This window comes from Necator americanus, chromosome II (assembly GCF_031761385.1).
Source record: "Necator americanus strain Aroian chromosome II, whole genome shotgun sequence".
Classification (NCBI taxonomy): Eukaryota; Metazoa; Nematoda; class Chromadorea; order Rhabditida; family Ancylostomatidae; genus Necator; species Necator americanus.
Window position 1 is genome coordinate 33,030,053 of NC_087372.1, and position 18,538 is coordinate 33,048,590.

Here is an 18,538-nt window from a genome sequence, read left to right on the forward strand (position 1 = left end):
TCGAGAGCGAGATGAAAAACAATAACGGAGAGAACTCTACTGATTTAAATGATTAAAATTAATCATTTAAATCAGTAGATTAACAAAATCTCATCTCCTTTTTTGTGTTTCGCGAGTGGGGTGATCTTCCTGCTACGCACTGTGATGAAATGGTTTCATTTAAGAAAACATCACCTGTCCGGCACATTTATCTTTGCTTTTATCGGAGAACGTCAGCTGGTCTCTGGGCTCGGATCGTTTACATAGGACAGAACTAATAATCCTCTTCTTTTAACTACATTAGACAATCTATTCCTGATTTTATCCCTTGGAAAAAAGTTCCATATTGTTAACCGCAGTTGTCCGTGATTATTATCGTCAACGTTCCTAATATATATCCTTCTAAAGGCAAAGTCAAAAAAAGAACAGTGTTGCTAAGGAGGTGAACGCGGAGCCGACGGTTACCGCCGCTCTCAGTGCATTTTAGAAATGTTCTGGAATCATTAATTCAAACGCTGCAAGAACAGTGAAGAAGATAAAATGTTGAAATTTAAAAAAGAAATTCACACGTTTAATATAACACGCATCTAACACAAAAATCAATAGTTAGATGCACCTTTTTTGTCAACGTTACAGAAGAAAGAATAAAGGCAACATGAGAGAGAAGTGTTTTATTTAGATATGGGAAACTTTTGGCGCTCTCCGTATATAGCGCAGCCACGCCATTCTATCACCAAGCTCTTCTCTCGGACTGATAAGAGTACCTATATATTTTTTTGTTTCTGGCTCTCAAACTTATCCCAGTACATTTCTTTTGTTCAGGAATGCAGAAACTTGCTGTTTTCTTCCTTGCTCTAGTGCTTCTCGGTGAGTTCTAGTCAGGATAGATTTCTGTGGTGCATAGCCAGAACGTTCTCCAGTAGTTGCAGACGTGGAACGACTATAATTCGTAACTGTGAGAATATCCCAACTAATTACAGCTTGCGCCGAACAAAAGTGCAAAGTAAACAAGGACTGTTCTCCAGGATACAAATGCGATGGAGGATCCTGTACTGGTTGGTATTTTCATCTTGTTATTTACATAGATGCGATAGTCGGAGCGGGCACCGACCCCTTCACTTTTGGACTGTTGGCGAAATGACCCTCATCACTTGAACTGGACCCGAAGAGCTAGACCCTCTTCACCTGAGGAGGGTCGGGCTCCTCCCTATCGCACCTATGGTTATCACCTGGCCGAAGAGAGATTTTCACAAATTAGAAGGTATCTAATTCGAATGATTTTCCATCCAGTTAAAAATTTGAAGAGATATTAACAAGTACGAGCAAATTTGAAAACCTCCTCATCTCTTGATTGATAGCGTCTTATTGCGTAAAATACAAAATCCATCGTATCATCTGAAAGTTTTTAAGTCAATATGGAATGCCCAAGGATCTTTCCTGTGAAAGTAAAGGCTGGATGCAAAACCATATCGGTGGCGGATGACAACAATTGTGCAATGATCAAAATTGTTTGCTAGAAGGTGAAAGCTAATAAAACCTTTTTTGTGCATTACGCTTTATTTCAACTATGGGTAGCAAAACGAGATATTTGTAACCTAGCCATATGAGAAAGCATGAAACGAAAAGTAATGTCTAAAATCTAAAACAATAATGTCAGCAAAATCCGCATGTTTCATGGTGTTTTTGTAACAGCGCTTTCTTCCTCTTTTTTTTATGAATAAAGGCGAAAAATTTTATATTTTTTTTTCTAAATGCGTTAGTTCTACATTTAGAGAATATTCACACTTGAGCTTTGAACACTCTTTCGATACCAATGTAATAAAAATACAATTTGAAAGCATTACTCGATGTATGTGTTTTCCTCCTCTTTTCCCCTAAGTTATCACTGAATAGTGTTTAACATAAAACGACGTGAATGACATCATCATACTGATAAAGATAACGTTGCACGTCAGATCATATAAAACAAGAGGGAAAACAGGAGGAAAACACCTACTTTTAGTGATTTCAAATTGTATTTTTTACTATATCAGTATCGAAGGAGTGTTTAAAGCTCAAGTGTGAATATTCTCTAAATGTAAAACTTACGCGTAAACTTGTAGATCTTTCGCCTTCATCCATGATGAAAAAGAGCAAGAAACCGTTGTTAGAAAAACACGAATCTAAAAAATTTCACAGAAATGCCACTACTATTAATTTTTATTGATCATTAAGGAGGAGCGAAGCGAACACCACACAAAGTCTGAAGTCCGGCTTTAGCCGGACGTTCAGGTTGGGTATATAAATGAGTTACTGACTTAATCGGCAGACTGATGTCACCGAAAGCTTGCACGAAATAGATCCATTCGTCGCTGTTTCATATCATGCGAAACCTTGCGTCTTGCCTGAACTGCCTATCCACTCCGAGCATCCTTAGGTCCTCTATCACCACCTCAGTCCAAAACTTCCACTTTCGGCCACGTGGCCTCTTCCAGCTTGAATCCGACACACTCACTCCTTGAACAAGGCGATCTGCTGGTCTCCTTATTACATGACCAGAAAAGCGAAGACGCTTTTCTGTAGCCACTTTCGATGGTGGTGCAAGATGTTGATATCTTCCACTTGTTATCCGCCGGTACATCACATCGCCTACCGCATAAAGCCCTTCATTGTGGCATAAGCGGATGGTCCACGTAGAATACTTGAAACAATGCCAAGCGGTGTCCGAGTAACCTCAAACTTGGGTAATTAAGCATTTATCATAACAACTAAATACGAAATCAATGCGCCCGTATAGGTAACACAAATGCACCATAAAGTGAAATGCACCGTTAAAGATAAAATTTTCCTACTTTTACACGATACGGAAAAAAACATATAAAAAATGCATATAGAAAACAGAAAGAAACAGAAAAATCAGAAACAAATAAATGAACATTGAAATCGACATTTGTGCGTTTCTTATATACAAGCGCATGTTGGTACTTCCACAATCTGCGCTACAATCTCTAAGAAAGCATCCTAATAATGACAACATAAATACATTACAGAATATCGATCGATGCTATCATCACATTCATAACAATGCACTTTTAAGGCACCTTCCTTATTTCCCATCACGTCCGTGATACTCCGCTGCACCGGAAGTTGATGGTCCATAGTAATCTTCGAACATCTCGAGTTCCTCGCGGAGTTCGTCGTATTCCCGATAGTATTCTCTCATACGCTTTGGCAAGATGCATAAGGCCGCGTGATGGTCGTCGGAGTGGCAGTAGTTGCACCGTTTCCTTGGTCTTTTGCACCTGTCGGAACCATATCAGGTATCCAGGCAAAAACGACAGCGAATTTTGTTCATCCGCACTTCAACGCTAGGCACAGTAGGACAGCAATCACTGTAATGCATTCCTTTTGCGAGGAATGCACTTCTCATGTAGCGTTCTTGCTCCCTCATGAAGTTCGCATGGCATAACTTCCTCTCCGGGATTTCCTTTCCGTGGTGTATCTGGATTTTAATTTCTGTTATTCTGGCTTCTATCTCCTTTCTTCTTTGGGCACCGGGATAAATTGTTTGAGAGACGTTTGTTTCACTGGATCCTCTTCTGGAATATGCATCACTTGCTTCTATGGATTCCTTCCATGAACTTTCGTATGATGCACCTCCGTCAACGGTGTCTTCCCGTATGTTTGTCCCAGCGGCGTGTTCATCGACTTCATCCAGCGTATCTTCTTGCAAGTTCGCCTCAGGCTCCCCTGACTCCAATGCACCTATGACGTCGTCTTCCTCCACCAATTCCCACTGTGGTTCATTGCAGTCGTTTTCATCGGAAGGTGATGGGTCCTTCCTGTTTTTTCCATCGTAGTCTTCCTCCTCTTCACGGACGGCTTGCTTTTGCTCCACTAGTTCCTTGATGAGACCCCTAACTGATTTCTTGAGGATCTCAAGACTCTCCACCGCGCACTTGATGACGTCATCCTGCTTACTTAGTTGTTCCTGCAGTTCTATGCACCTTTCGCCGACATATTGTCGAAGTCGACTTTCGTTCTCCATTTGAAGTTCTGCTTCCCTTATTTCGGCGTCCATTTGCAGTTTGAGATTATCGACGAAGTCGAGCTCCTTCCTTACAAAGTCCATTATGAACTTTGGATCCATTAGCACTCCTTCTTCTTCTCTTTGGTAGAGCTCCTCTTGAGATCTTAATGATGCTTCTTCAGCGCGAATAAGAAGCATATACAAGTCGTACGTCATCGCTAGTCCTTCGCCAGCATTACGAATCCTTTCCATGACGTTGCACGCTTCCAGCCGCATAATTTCAATGCGAGACTTGTACAACGTCGCTTCCATTCTGGCAAATTAATCTGGCCTGCTCCCCCGAAGGTCCGCATATTCCTTCCCAATGTTGTTCGAGCGGGTAATCTTGATACCGATCTTCAGGAAATCCCTTATCCTTTTCTGAATCTCCTTTTCCGAAGGGAACGTAGGCGCCAACCTGACACAGGATCGCTTATACCGCACCTCCTCTATCAACTTCCTCCCTTCGCTGCATCGACGTTTAAGCTTCTGTTCATACTCCACTTGTCGTCTTCTGATGTTCTCTTCATACTGCTCTTGCGGATCCATTGCACTAAAATCATATACTGCACTTTCGAGTGATGCATAATCCAAAACAATTGTTAAAGAGGCTTCTCAGTTGTTTTTCTTTCTTCTTCCCGAAAAGAGTGTGACAAATATGAGTGAAAATAAAAACGATCATGCCCTTGAGTATTCTGCATGCACATGCCACAGTTTTAGCCAAAAAATTGAGGCAGAATCTAAGTAGCCGACCACATGCTGTTGTTAAGTAGAGGTAAGTAAGGAGTAGTGCGCCAGCTACTGCAGCTACGGTTACAATGATCGTTTTATACTACTGCATGTAGACATCAAATATGTGACCGATATCTGGTCACTGAAAATCGAACGTGCGACTGTGACTTGACATCATATAATCTCGGAGTCCTCGTTGCAGGTTGTGGACATACTTCAAGATACCAGTGATTTCGAAGTATTTAATGCGCAATCCACATTTCACTGAACATTGAACTTGAATCCGGGCTGCATTGAAAATTGAGTTTAGATATTTCTCCCGAAGTGGAACATGAGACTGTGAAGCTGTCACTGCCGCATTCAATTTCTGCAGAGACGATGTTGAACGACGAAGTGCATTCTATCTTTGCTGTGGCTCCTTTGCTGCAGTGGTAGTACCCTGTTAGCTGTGCATTTTCAACTGTGCATGTATCGTCCGTCATTTCGATCATAGTTTCATCAAAGACATCTTTGATGTTCAGGATAATCTCACCAGAAACGTCTTGATCAACTTTGGCAATGATTGCGTGCCTTGGATGATATATTAGTCGCACCTGTTGCCGTGTTAGTGGAAGCAAGTTGTCAATATCGTGGAAGCTGGCCGCAATGTCATCGTCCCTACATGTACATCTTACTAGAGATTCGGCTGGTGTGCATTCGCAACGATCGTACAAACTGCACCGGAGCAATTTAGCATCGTCGCAAGATGAGCACTGGAGGACCGACTGTTTATTACTGTCCCATATTGCTGTATGGTTTTTTTGACGTAATGAATGTTTGCTTCAGAGCTGGAAGTGGCGGTATTGAGAGGACGCTCAGTGGCATTTCCATATTTTGGATTCTGGTTGGTACATTTGGACGGCGAGCGAGTACATAGACTTGATTTGTTGTTTCCTTAATGTTGTGAACCTTCAGGCGAAGTTTCACTTCTTCCTTCCACCTGATGCATCTGAAGATTTTGTAGATGTTTTCATCTTTCGGTACGGAAACGAATGGTTGTTGCCAAAATTCCGTGCTCCCTTCAGGCAGTTGACCTTTCAGATTATGGGCTTTGGCGATGTGCTGGACGACAGCACTTTTTTGCAACGTATGGGAATCTTTCGCCATAGAACAGTGCGGGTTATATAGCTCGTACGTTCCCAATCCGTAAACACGAACGCCTGATTGCGTTTAGGGCCAACACGTACCAACAGCAATCAGACTCGTATACGCGGTCCCGTTATGCATATAAAGACGACTTTACCCGTAAATCTTGTCATGCATTGGGTGAGAAGATGGGTAAGCGAGTAATTGAGTAAATAAATAATACGAATATTTGCATCATATTCGTGACGCATAAACGAGTGACCAAAGCAAAGAGCAACCTTTCCGCAATTCTCAATTCATCAATTTCTATAAATTTCTATAAGTAGTATAAGTATATAGTTTCTGTAAGGTCAAAAAATTCCAAACTACAACTCTTTCCTTGTTGCTTACAAATAATAATAAACATATTTCGTTACAGCACTAATCTTTCCACATATTTGAAATGTTGTGTCTTAGATGTGACGAAAAACACTATGCAATTAAAAAATTTGATTTTTATGATGAAATTAGTGAACAGTATCAGACACATCTGCAGTTACTTTTTCTTCTTGTATTGAGAGCGGTTTCATCGAGAGAAATTTCGCTAATTGTTGCAATTCGAACTTGGCTTCGCCTTGTATGTAGCACTGAAATCAAAAAGAACTAAACTACCGAGAAAGTTCGCACGAAAAAAAGATATATAGGATTTTAAAGAGAGCCACAGCTATCGAATCATTGAACAAGGTCATGAAATCAGCTGATGTGGTTCACGATCAACAAATTAACTTGAACAATAAATTAGAAATGGTTGGTTCATCTTTAAACTTGGCCCATACGGATCACTGATCACTCAAAGTGTCGTTTATCTTGCTATAGTATGGCTATGTTACACTTCGGTATTGATTGAAAACGATCGGCCTTCTAATGCAGCACACCATGAAATTGACGATGTTGAGATCTCTGCAGTGAAATACAGGGTTAGGGGTGTGGATTACAGATGTGATCGCCATCAGGCGCATTTCCTTCTAATCGTCCTGAAAAACGGCCCTCGAGTTCGAATTTTCCCGCGAGACACCTTGCAATGCACCATCCTTGGACAACCGGCGGATCGACGAGGGAGCGAACAATAGTCAATAAGATTTCCCCAATGTCCCATTCAAGTGAAACCAATGGATGTATTGTTGAGAGAATGGAACTGTGTATAAGGACGGCGTTATAAGGTACTTTGTCAGAAAAAATGCACAAAAATATCGTATCCAACGCCCTTTTTTTTGGGACAATTAGAGGTGATTGAGCACTCGTAATCTAAATCTCTAGCCCTATCTCTACCTGACGAGATTCCAACATCGCTGATTTCCAAGGAGTTTGCGTTCATGCATTACTCCTGCCGATGATCCTTTAAGTCCCTACCTTCGGATTACCTAAGGGAAAACGACCGATAGTCTCCCTGTTCCTCAGATCAATGCCATATTCCAGCTGTGACCAAATTTTTGACTGGTAATGATAAAAAAATAGGAGAGTGGTCGGTTTTCTTCCCTATTATTCTTTTCAACCACCATAAATCACTATCACCTCTGTTTCCCAAAGCATCTGAATAAGTATATCCAAATCTGTATTATCCAGTTGTACTCCTTTTTGCATAACTGGAGAAAATCGAAAGAATGGTACATTTAAAGAATGGCACCACTCTCTCGAATATCGTACAGGTTGTCCACTAGACGATGTGCACTGTAAAATTATTGTATAATGAGGTTTGCAGGTAGAGAATTCTTTTTCTCGATGCGGTTTACACCAACCTCTCTAACTAGTATTTGAAGCATATTTTTCGCATTATTCACCACAGTCATAAAACCACGCGCAATTTCAAGGGGATTTTTCTTGTTCTGAATAATACTTATTAAAATGGGTTGAGGGGCAAAACGAATCAATTATAGCACATGTCTTGATTGATAACCGCTTACCGAGATAATATTGAAGTTTAGGTCAATTCCATTTGTGTTCTCAGCTGGGCTTGAACCTGTTCCAACAGAAATGACACATGCCATGCAAGGATCTAGTCCTACAGACTGAAATCCCCATTCAGATCTTTATAAAAGCATTCTGTGTCTTGCTTTTTCGCTTAATCTCTTACGAGCTCTTTGCATTCCGTACCTTCACTGGTGAATACTCTTTTTCAAGACGAGTAGTTTGCAAGAAATCTGCGATGAGAGCTTGAGTGGGATTGTTAGCAACGAGTCCACCATCAGAAAGTCCATTGTATGAATCAAAGTAAAACGGTGCAGCACTAGAAAATTTGCGGACATAATTCATATTACGAATCCACAATATGTAGCGACTGACCACGTACAACGAGCTGCTTTCCAGATCAATATTTTCTCAGGATCAAGGTAGTCCAGCTGCTCTCTTAATGACTCAGGGATTTTCGGCGCAAAGGAACGGAACAGAACAAGATTTGCTGGTGATCTTCTAGTGTCAGCAACGACCACTAATACCCTAAAAGTTCGTTTTCTGCTCGTACGGAATTTGCGAAGAAAATATACCAACATGGTTTTTGAATGTATAGGTTCTCGAAATTGCAAAAGCCTAGAAAAAAATGTAATAGCAGCTTACTTGGGACCATTTTTTGGAAAACTCCCCATATGGTTATTTCCGAACAGTACCTTTGCTGCATCTTCCACTCCTTTAGAATTATGTTTAGGAACTTTTACCTGTAACAGAGAATTTCTTATATGCCATTTATTCATCTCTAATTATTTTTCCCCAGGTTCACCTTATTTCCACAAAACACTCGGAACCTGTAATCCAGAAAGAAACGTTTTGCTTCCTGGAGCGTCTTTCCTGGAATGGTTTTTTGAACTTTACATATGAAATGTCCTTCTATTTTGTGAATTTTTATAGTATCAATGTCAATGCTACCGTGGCAAAGCATTAACGCAGTGGTCCCTCCAGAGCTAGTTCCTGCTATCCAATCAATTCGTGACATCAAGTTTCCACCCAATTCATTCTCCAAGAATAACAATATCTGAGAATAAGAATAAGAATAAGAATGTAAAAAACGGTCTATATTTTGAGGAGGCTTCCCGAAGCGAGGAATAGAACGTATCATTTTTACCTGTGTCAACACCAATGCCTTAACACCGCCTCCATCTAATGCTAACAAAACTTTTCCATTTTCTTTCCAATCCGTTCTCTTCTCTATTAAATCGTCATTCCATTTCGTGAACTCATCTGTAACGATTTTGTTTCTCGTAGCAATATGTAAGGAACTTAAAGATACTTAAAGATTCGCCTAACATTCTGTTCTTTTTACACCTTTCCGGAGTGATTCCAAATCCTGTTTCACTCTGAAATTTAACGTAATTAGAAGTATGCCATCAAATTGTCTTTGATCATGAAACTACAACCACTTATATATTTACAAGCTTTTAGCTCACTTTTGATCTGTTGCTAAATCTTCAGCAGTGAGACCTGCGTTGTTCTTAACTTCCCAGATCCGAACGGGTGATGATAGTACTATTAGCATACGACAAATGAAGGCATGATCATTCTGCAGCAAAAAACCGTTTCTTGTAGCTGGATTGAATCAATTAACAATCTAGCCTTATAAGTCAGATGAGGAAGAAAAGAATTTATTCGCTACGTTCTTACCGGTCGCTAACAACGCGCGACAAGCAAACTGGCTTGCGAATTGGCCCGTCTGCGATTGACGAGATATTCATCGTTAGAACAGCGAAGGAAATCTGCAACGGTGTTCGAAGCCAATGCAGTTGGCTTTCTGGAATTCGAAGTTGCTTTCGACTCTCCTAATCGGAGCCGCCTTCTCAACGTGCTTCGCACCGATGGAGTAGCAGGAAAGTTTGTTCTGACTTGATTACGTGAATCGACGAACAACCGCTGCGGTTCGAACACCAGCCAAATGCACAACACCGTTTGATATGGTGGCTGGAGTAAGAGAAGGGGAAGTGGCAGGCCGTTTCTGTTCAATTTCGTCATTGACGACATTATGCGAAGAACAGTAGATCAGTGTCCCTCCGATATCATCCTGGCACCATCAGGATGCCCCTTGACCGGTCTCGAGTATGCCAGCGATGTTGTTATATTCGCATTTCGCATGTGTTGGAGCTGGGTATAGCCTATGGACTACATTTACGACACTAAGCAGATGTGGATCTCTTCGAAAACTTGAAAGAGAATCGGGATGAACGTACAACCTATTGGACTCGTGGAAGAGTTCTGTTATTTGAACTGTGTGCTGAAAAGGATTGACAGCTGTGAGAGAGATATTCAGCAAAGCTGCGCTAGAGCCAATTCAGCATCCAACTCATAAACCAGGTGCGATCGATCCCCGTTGCCAACTAGGTCAAGCTGCTGCTCTTGTACGGATAGGAGATTTGGGTAGTACTGTCTATGGTGATAGAGAAGGTCATGTGCATGCAAATGATTTTGTTTTGAGAGACTTCGAGTTTTTAGAGCTTTGCTACTTTTGGCCAGTGGTGTGCTGCTTTAAACGCATCACCCCACGAATCTGAGGTGGTACGGACTTCAGGTACAGTATTTGTATACGGGATCGTAGATTGCGGAGAGGTGGGTGATTCTGTCCATTTCTTCCTAATTGCCATAAAAAACGGCCCAGAACGCCTGAAGCCGTATCTTCCGGGCCGCTTTTTCACGGGAATTAGGAAGAAATGGACGGAATCACATTCCTCTCCATAATCTACTATCCCTTATAAGAATACTCCACCTGAAGTCCGCACCACCTCAAATTTGTGAACTGTTGGATTAAGGGGAAAGCTTTACTCAGAAGTGGATATGGTGTACCACAGGATGGCATTTCGAAATTATCTTGCACTGTCATCGAAAGTAGCCACGGAAACTCTTTCTGGCTTCTTTGCTTATATACGAAGGAGACCAACAGACCGTCTTGTTCAACGTGTTCTGAGGAAATTGTAGGGTCTAAGCTGGAAATTTTGGAGCGGTGGAGCTATGTTCAAGGGCGATACACCTCGGCAAAGATGCGGAGATTCGCGTCAGACGGTAATATCAGCACGCCGCTTAAATCAGTTGGTTAACCGAGCTTATTACGAGCTCCGAATCACTGACATTGTGGTTATACAGGGAAGGAAAGAGTCCAATAGAAAAGCGAGCATCTTGGTAATGGCTCAAAGGAGGTATCACAAAAAAAACGACACAGAAATTCGTCAGTTGTTTTCTCCTCCTAAACATTTTTTCACCGAAGTTTCGCATTGTGATGCATATATCAGGTTCTCGTTTTACAGCTAGTAAGAAATCAAAAATAATTCTACCAATTTTCCAATCATTGTCAACATTTAAAAACTGTGTTTGCTTACAGTACTACTGCGACCCATTAGGTCATCAAATAAGTCTGTCTTATGTTTTTGTTAACCCCGCATTTCCCAAGTATGTTCTTACATGTTATATTTTAGGAGGAGGGCACCTTTTGGGCTTTCACGACAATCACTGCTCTACATAAGTTTGCACCTTACGTGCTCGTGTATTGTACACAAGTAGCACCAATATCAGATATTCAGTTACTCCAAGAGCCAGCTCTTCCCGCTAGAAATGAGAAATGAGTTATGTATAAAAACATTTTGAGGAGACAGTAGCTGGATCCGGATGTGGAGCTCAAGCCAGTCCCGAAGCCCAATCTTCTACCTGCTTTCTTTTTTGTTGTTTCAGGAGGTGAAGTACTGAAAGGTCGGAATATCACCATGCTATATAATAACTGGCTTATTCTGTCACGTGTGTGTATTGATGTGTGTATGTACGCGTGTGTGTATGTGCGTGTCAGTCACGAAATTCGAAAAAGTGGGTGCGACGGGTCCAGCGGCGTCGAAACGGAGCGCCGGCGTCGTAGTGGTGTAAATTGGGGTGAGGCGGGTCTGACGACGTCCAAGTCCTGTGTCGTGATGTAGAAGTATCGCGCAGTAACTTCGTTTGCAAGTGGCAAAGGGTAGATGGGAGTTTGCAAACGTTTCATAGTCGTATACAATTTCCGCGTTGCCTTTGACCTCTAAGACTCCTCCGTTCTTCAGGAAGTGGAAACACGAATGCGAACTGCTGCTTAAATAATAGTAAACTGTTTACATGTTCTTATGTGGAACGCTATCTTTATCAATACGATGATCGCTTCATTTCATGTGAAACATCATTCTGTGATAACTGTTAGGGGAGACAAGAAGGTAACCTATACTTTGAGTAATGATTTCAAGTGTTGTCTATATTATGTTGGTATCGAAAGAATGATTAAAGGTGAGGTTTTAATGTTCTTCTAATGTAGAACTGAAGCGTTTACAAAGAAAACTATGGAATCTTTAGCCTAAATTTCCTTTAAGAAAAAGAAGGAAACATTGTTCGAAAAACGCAACTCTGATTTTACAGAAAATGCCCCTATTATTAACTTAGTTTCATTAAACGGTGACGGAGAGCGGAGCACCATAAAAAGTTCAGACTGCTATAATAACGGGACTGCATGCGCACAAATGCCCGCCCACATACACCTAATTGACTGTAGTTACCCTCACAATGTTTGCAGAATCCATCTTTCGAAGAGTGTATGTATGCATGATGGCAGCTGCTTAAATAACAGTTAGCAGTTTCCGTGATTTGACGTACCACCCTTATCTTTATCAGAATGATGATGGTGTTCATGTCAGTACACGTTTATACTGTATGATAACCGCAGAGCAGAAAAACTCCAATACTTTGAAATATGTTTTCAATGCGCTGCGCTGTCGAAGGAATACAGATGGAAATCAGATTTGAATATCCTCTTAAGTGATGAGTGTGATGCATTCGGTTAGTTAGCCGGTTAGAGATCCGTTGTAGCCGCACGACAGAAATTTATGGGCAATGCTCCTGCCTGAACGCGAGGCAAGCACTAAAAGTCTAAAGTACAGTTTTGACCGGACGTTCAGACTGGTTTAAAATATTCATTCTAAAACATTGAAACTAACTTTTGCGACAATCGTACTAATGAACTGCCTACAAACACACTCGCAAGTTCATTTTCGGTAGATGTTGATTGTGTAAGGGTCGAAGCTGCACTTTACGGTTGCTTCGTCTGCAGTCAATATTTATAGCGAAAAACATCGCTGGAGTTCATCTTCATTCATTGAACATTTCGGGGCAGCTGCAAGAATTAAGCAGTGTTGTTATTGTACTGGTAGCCTCTGACGAATTTTCTAACAACCGCCATCGCGATGTCCTAGTACAAACAAATTGGGTTTCGGTAATAGTCAGTTTAAAATAATGCAGCAGCGGTCAGATGGACGCATTGAATCTGTTTTTAAACCTCAGGATATCTTACCATTGCAGCAATATGAAGTGCAGTATTTCCATCCTCGTCAACACTTGTGAGATCAAGTTCATTCAAGTAGTGCATCATTATTACTCCTTCGTTTGCCGTTCGAGCGGCATTCATTAAGTCATCACCTCGGCCGATTGTATTATCATCTCTGTCTACCTGAACGAACTGCTGGGTTTTGACAGAATACGCTGGTTTTTATAATTTGCGAACGCAATGATCGCCTTCCTTTTACGTCAACAGTCAAAGTTAGTTTGTGATGATTGTCGAAACTGTAAAATTTCTACTAACTTCTTCTTCGGAGGATCTCTTGCTTCTTCGGCGCCTAAGCGGGTGCGATATAGATCTGGACCTTCGGTGCTCCTTTGTCTTTCCCATTCTGACAGTGACCTGGCTTCCACAGTGAGTAACTAACAAATGAGCTGTACTCTCTAGGAACGTATTAAAAAGACCTAGTACTTATCAAAGCTCCTATCGTAAGGTATCCAGAGCTCGTATCTAATATCATTTATCCAGAAGGATACATACTTTGCAGCGGCCAAATGAGTGGCTAGGTAAACAATTTATTCGGAAGAAGAACAAGTGTATAAATCACAAACTTTGTCAATGTTCCGATCATGCATCAGATATCCTGCTGGTTGTGCAGGATACATATTCAAAGATAATAGTTCGATCAATTCAGGTAGAAACAACATCAGATAATGACTTGCTATGCCATATAACAACGGAATTAGTCTTTCACGTGTGTGTGTGTGTTTGTGTAGAATGAAATTCGAAAAAGGGGGTGCGACGGTTCCAGCTGGGTCGAATTGGTGTTCCGGAGTCGAATTGGTGCTCCGGCGTCGTAGAGCGATAAAAAGGGGTGCGACGGATCCAGTGGTGTAGAATTGGCGCTCCTGCGCCAAATACCTATAAAAGGGGATGCGACGATTCTCACGACGTCAGATAACTATAAAGTGAGGTGCAGCGGTTCCAATTTGTGCGCCATAGCGAAGTAATATCGCACAAAAATTTGTGGGGTTTACGCAAGAGGTAATTGGGACGTTGCCACCGTTTTATGGCCATGGCCACTATTTATATTGCGTTGTACGTCTAAAACTCCTCTGCGTATCTATTTTCTTACACGTTGGAAACATGCCTTCTTTACAAAGTGGAAACACCCATGCAAACGGCCGCTTAAATAGTAGCGAAAAGTTTACATGATCTGAACTGGAACGTTATCTTTATCGCAGGCGCCAGATACTTATAATGTGGGGTGAGACGGGTTTCGCGGCATCGAAGCGGTGCGCAATAGCTTCGTGTACAATACTCTGCATGAACATTGAAAAACCGACGGTGAGTGACGGTGCGGCACCGTCGGCCACCGTCGCTTGCTCCTAACTGCTCATAAAATGGAAACTTCAGGACAGCTTATACATAGTTAGATTCCTCTCTTTGATATCTGTACAAAAATCGACATATTGTTGAGAAAGGAGCAAAATGAAGCCAAATATGCGCCAAAAAGCAATAATTGGAACCTAATATAGCCTAAGGTTATAGTTGAAAAAGTGTTCAGAGACTCAAACTTTCACATGTGGTCAGAACAACAAGAAATTGTTGTAGGCGAGTACTTGGAATTGTTGATTTGTTATTTTTCACTCATTGTGCGTCATTTTTAGTCATTCTAATTGTTGTATAAAATAGCGGTTCGTCCTTACTTTGAACGTTTGTTGCAAGGAAAGAAGTTGTCAAAACAGCCTATAAAATCGCGGTTGAGCACAACTATTCCTGAATTTTGTGAGATTTGTATTGTAAACAGGCATACGAACCCCGCTCGTACACTAGAGTACCACAAAGTTTGAAAACCCACTTCTCGTCTTTTTCTTTTCGTTTCATCTCTTCTTTGCATCTCCGTTAATCACCAGAACAGAGTTCAAATCGAAAGAACCCATGTAGAGCGCTTAAAACAGATAATGTACATTATTTTATAAGGTTTGTTTTCCTCTGAACAGATTTCCTCGCGCTATTATAACACCTTCTTTTCATAACATTCCATAGAAAGGAAGAGTATGAAGTTTTCTACTAAATTTCATGCAACAATTTCAATAATATGCTCTTTGATTTACAAAAAATCGAGTTCGCCACAGCATTTCGAGTTGAATGACATCGTTTCCAAAGCTATTCGAGATTTTTTTTCTATCTGTCTCCGCGGCCCGGCTATTTTCGCACTTCAACCAAGGGTGGCCTATTGCACCATTGGCAGTCACTGCTGTAGCATTGGAAGGAAACATTGTGTGGATGTCTACTCCACATTTTATCCCAAGAAATTCAAATATGTATTCGGAGTGGAAAAAAAAGAACACTTCACTATAATATATGATACCAGTTCGCATCAGTATCAAAATGTTAATATTCAACCCTTCAACCCCTCAACAACGATTTTTTGTAAATCAAGGAGCATATTATTGAAATTGTTGCATGAAATTTAGTAGAAAATTCATACTCTTCCTTTCTATGGAATGTTATGAAAAGAAGGTGTTATAATAGCGCGAGGAAATCTATTCAGAGGAAAACAAACCTTATAAAATAATGTACATTATCTGTTTTAAGCGCTCTGCTTGGGTTCTTTCGATTTGAACTCTGTTCTGATGATTAACGGAGATGCAAAGAAGAGATGAAACGAAAAGAAAAAGACGAGAAGTGGGTTTTCAAACTTTGTGGTACTCTAGTGTACGAGCGGGGTTCGTATGCCTGTTTACAATACAAATCTCACAAAATTCAGGAATAGTTGTGCTCAACCGCGATTTTATAGGCTGTTTTGACAACTTCTTTCCTTGCAACAAACGTTCAAAGTAAGGACGAACCGCTATTTTATACAACAATTAGAATGACTAAAAATGACGCACAATGAGTGAAAAATAACAAATCAACAATTCCAAGTACTCGCCTACAACAATTTCTTGTTGTTCTGACCACATGTGAAAGTTTGAGTCTCTGAACACTTTTTCAACTATAACTTTAGGCTATATTAGGTTCCAATTATTGCTTTTTGGCGCATATTTGGCTTCATTTTGCTCCTTTCTCAACAATATGTCGATTTTTGTACAGATATCAAAGAGAGGAATCTAACTATGTATAAGTTGTCCTGAAGTTTCCATTTTATGAGCAGTTAGGAGCAAGTGACGGTGGCCGACGGCGCCGCACCGTCACTCACCGTCGGTTTTTCAATGTTCATGCAGAGTATTGTACATGTCGCAAAAGGTAAATGGTTGCAGCCGCTTCATACCCATGGCCACTGGGCGCGCTGCTTTTCACCTATATGACACTTCCGCGCGTCTATTTCCTTCTTTGTTCGCCTCAAGTTGGTAGCATGCCTTCCTCTGAAAGTGGAAAATGCATACAAATGGCTGCTTAAATAGTAGCGAAGAGTTTACATGGTCTGACGTAGAACGTTATCTTTATCAGTAGGATGATGTCTTTCCCGTCATTTAGTGCTAAAGCATCATTCTTTGATGAGTCCTGTGAGAAAACAGGAAGAAAACCCATATTTCGAGTAATACTTTCAAATTGTGTCTATATTATATTAGTTTCGAAGGAGTGTTTGAAGTTGAAGTTTGAATATTCCCCATGTGTAGAACTGACGCGTCTAGAAAGAAAACTATGGAATATTTCGCTTTTATTTATAATAAAAAAGAGGAAAAAAGCGTTGTTACAAAAACACCTATCTAAATAATTTCACAGAAATGCCACTACTATTAGTTTCATTGATCATTGAAGAGGAGAGAAGCGAACGCCACAGAAAGTCTGAACTCCGGGCTTAGCTGGTCGTTCAGGCTAGCATATATAATATTAAACATATACTCAACATATTGTGGAACATTGTCGTTCTTGAAACATGTGGATTTTGCTGACATTATTGTTTTAGATTTTAGACATTACTTTTCGTTTCATCCTTTCAAATATGGCTAGGTGGCAAATATCTCGTTCTGCTACCCATAGTTGAAATAAAACGTAATGCACAAAAAAGGTTTTATTAGCTTTCACCTTCTAGCAAACAATTTTGATCTTTGAACAATTGTTCTCATCCGCCACCAGTTGGACTTTGCATCCATCCTTTACTTCCGGAGAATCGACCGTTGGGCAGTGCGGATTGACTTAACAACATTCAGATGATACATTGGCTTTTGCATTTTACGCAAAAGAAGACGAGTAGGTTTTCAAATTTGCTTGTACTTGTTAAGATGCCTTCAAATTATTAACTGGATGGAAAATCATTCGAATTAGATACCATAAGCTTCTAATTTGTGAAAATCTCTCTTCGACTAGGTGATACAGGTAACCATAGGTGCGATAGGGAGGAGCCCGACCCTCCTCAGGTGAAGAGGGTCTAGCTCTTCGGGTCTAGTTCAAGTGATGAGGATCATTTCGCCAACCGTACAAAAGTGAAGGGGTTCCCTTAGCCTACAGTCCAGAAGCGAAGGGGTCGGGTCCCGCTCCGACTATCGCATCTATGTACATAACAAGATGAAAATACCAACAAGCACAGGATCCTTCGACGCATTTGTCTCCTGGAGAACAGTCCTTGTCTACTTTGCACTTTTGTTCGGCGCAAGCTGTAATTAGTTGGGATATTCTCACAGCTACGAATTATAGTCGTTCCACGTCTGCAACTACTGGAGAACGTTCTGGCTATGCACCACAGAAATCTATCCTGACTAGAACTCACCGAGAAGCACTAGAGCAAGGAAGAAAACAGCAAGTTTCTGCATTCCTGAACAAAAGAAATGTACTGGGATAAGCTTGAAAGCCAGAAAGAAATATATAGATGCTCTTATCAGTCCGTGAGAAGAGCTTGGTGATAGAATGGCGTGGCTGCGCTATATACGGAGAGCGCCAAAAGTTTCCCATATCTAAATAAAACACTTCTCTCTCATGTTGCCTTTATTCTTTCTTCTGTAACGTTGACAAAAAACGGTGCATCTAACTATTGATTTTTGTTTTAGATGCGTGTTATATTAAACGTGTGAATTTCTTTTTTAAATTTCAACATTTTATCTTCTTCATTGTTCTTGCAGCTTTGAATTAATGATTCCAGAACAATTCTGAAATGCATTGAGAGCGGCGGTAACCGTCGGCTCCGCGTTCACCTCCTTAGCAACACTGTTCTTTTTTTTTGACTTTGCCTTTAGAAGGATATATATTAGGAACGTTGACGATAATAATCACGGACAACTGCTGTTAACAATATGGAACTTTTTTTCCAAGGGATAAAATCAGGAATAGATTGTCTAATGTAGTTAAAAGAAGAGGATTATTAGTTCTGTCCTATGTAAACGATCCGACCCCAGAGACCAGCTGACGTTCTCCGATAA

General features: G+C 40.8%; 4 protein-coding genes across 6 annotated transcripts; 1 reads left to right on the top strand and 3 right to left on the bottom strand.

Annotated features, from left to right (window-relative positions):
* Positions 1-803: 803 nt before the first annotated feature.
* RB195_020242 (uncharacterized protein) lies at positions 804-1,496 on the top strand (the record flags this gene model as incomplete). The annotated part of the gene is made up of 3 exons (XM_013437320.1): positions 804-846; positions 960-1,034; positions 1,390-1,496. 3 exons carry the CDS (start codon positions 804-806, stop codon positions 1,494-1,496), a joined length of 225 nt encoding a protein of 74 aa, XP_013292774.1.
* A 692-nt stretch (positions 1,497-2,188) lies between these two features.
* Positions 2,189-2,599, bottom strand: RB195_020243 (uncharacterized protein; the record flags this gene model as incomplete). Its single annotated transcript, XM_064188463.1, has 2 exons — positions 2,189-2,275; positions 2,474-2,599. 2 exons carry the CDS (start codon positions 2,597-2,599, stop codon positions 2,189-2,191), a joined length of 213 nt encoding a protein of 70 aa, XP_064044344.1.
* Positions 2,600-3,274: 675 nt separating this feature from the next.
* On the bottom strand, positions 3,275-4,300 carry RB195_020244 (uncharacterized protein; the record flags this gene model as incomplete). Its single annotated transcript, XM_013437318.2, has 1 exon — positions 3,275-4,300. One exon carries the CDS (start codon positions 4,298-4,300, stop codon positions 3,275-3,277), a length of 1,026 nt encoding a protein of 341 aa, XP_013292772.1.
* A 9-nt stretch (positions 4,301-4,309) lies between these two features.
* RB195_020245 (uncharacterized protein) lies at positions 4,310-17,935 on the bottom strand (the record flags this gene model as incomplete). Of its 3 annotated transcripts, XM_064188466.1 has the most annotated exons (17): positions 4,310-4,580; positions 5,198-5,416; positions 5,535-5,860; positions 7,660-7,746; positions 7,825-7,929; positions 8,015-8,147; positions 8,204-8,356; positions 8,474-8,571; positions 8,634-8,701; positions 8,780-8,885; positions 8,976-9,091; positions 9,158-9,207; positions 9,298-9,410; positions 13,191-13,346; positions 17,223-17,320; positions 17,705-17,779; positions 17,893-17,935. In XM_064188466.1, the coding sequence occupies 17 exons, from the start codon at positions 17,933-17,935 to the stop codon at positions 4,310-4,312; spliced, it is 2,217 nt and encodes a 738-aa protein (XP_064044345.1). The 3 variants fall into 3 exon arrangements, with proteins under 3 accessions (XP_064044345.1, XP_064044346.1, XP_064044347.1); XM_064188464.1 differs by lacking the exons at positions 4,310-4,580; positions 17,223-17,320; positions 17,705-17,779; positions 17,893-17,935 and adding exons at positions 7,436-7,591; positions 11,363-11,437; positions 13,787-13,840 and having other exon boundaries at positions 5,002-5,473; XM_064188465.1 differs by lacking the exons at positions 4,310-4,580; positions 5,198-5,416; positions 5,535-5,860; ... (9 more) ...; positions 9,298-9,410; positions 13,191-13,346 and having other exon boundaries at positions 17,214-17,320.
* Positions 17,936-18,538: the final 603 nt, after the last annotated feature.